Source organism: Plasmodium reichenowi (assembly GCF_001601855.1).
Source record: "Plasmodium reichenowi strain SY57 chromosome Unknown, whole genome shotgun sequence".
Taxonomy (NCBI): domain Eukaryota; phylum Apicomplexa; class Aconoidasida; order Haemosporida; family Plasmodiidae; genus Plasmodium; species Plasmodium reichenowi.
The window spans coordinates 1-300 of NW_017962151.1; the positions used below are offsets into that span (position 1 = coordinate 1).

Sequence of the window (300 nt, forward strand, 5' to 3'; positions counted from 1 at the left end):
AAATATAGAAGAAGCAGTTACTGACGTTCAACAAGATTCAGAAGTAAGTCTACCAGTTGAAATCCTAGATCCATTATATTACGATATATTAGGTGTTGGTGTTAATGCTGATATGAAAGAAATTACTGAAAATTATTTTAAGTTAGCTGAAAAGTATTATCCATATCAAACAAAAGGTGAACCTATTTTCCACAACTTTAGAAAAATCAACGAAGCCTATCAAGTTTTAGGAGATATTGATGTAAAAAAATGGTACAATGAATACGGATATGCTGGAATAAAAAAAGTCAACTTCATTAA

The 300-nt window shown here is 29.3% G+C and overlaps 1 protein-coding gene across 1 annotated transcript; it reads left to right on the plus strand.

Annotated features, from left to right (window-relative positions):
• Positions 1 to 300, plus strand: PRSY57_0000100 (ring-infected erythrocyte surface antigen, putative; the record flags this gene model as incomplete). The annotated part of the gene is made up of 1 exon (XM_012905322.2): positions 1 to 300. A coding segment is annotated over one exon (300 nt), but the record flags the coding sequence as incomplete, so codon positions are not given.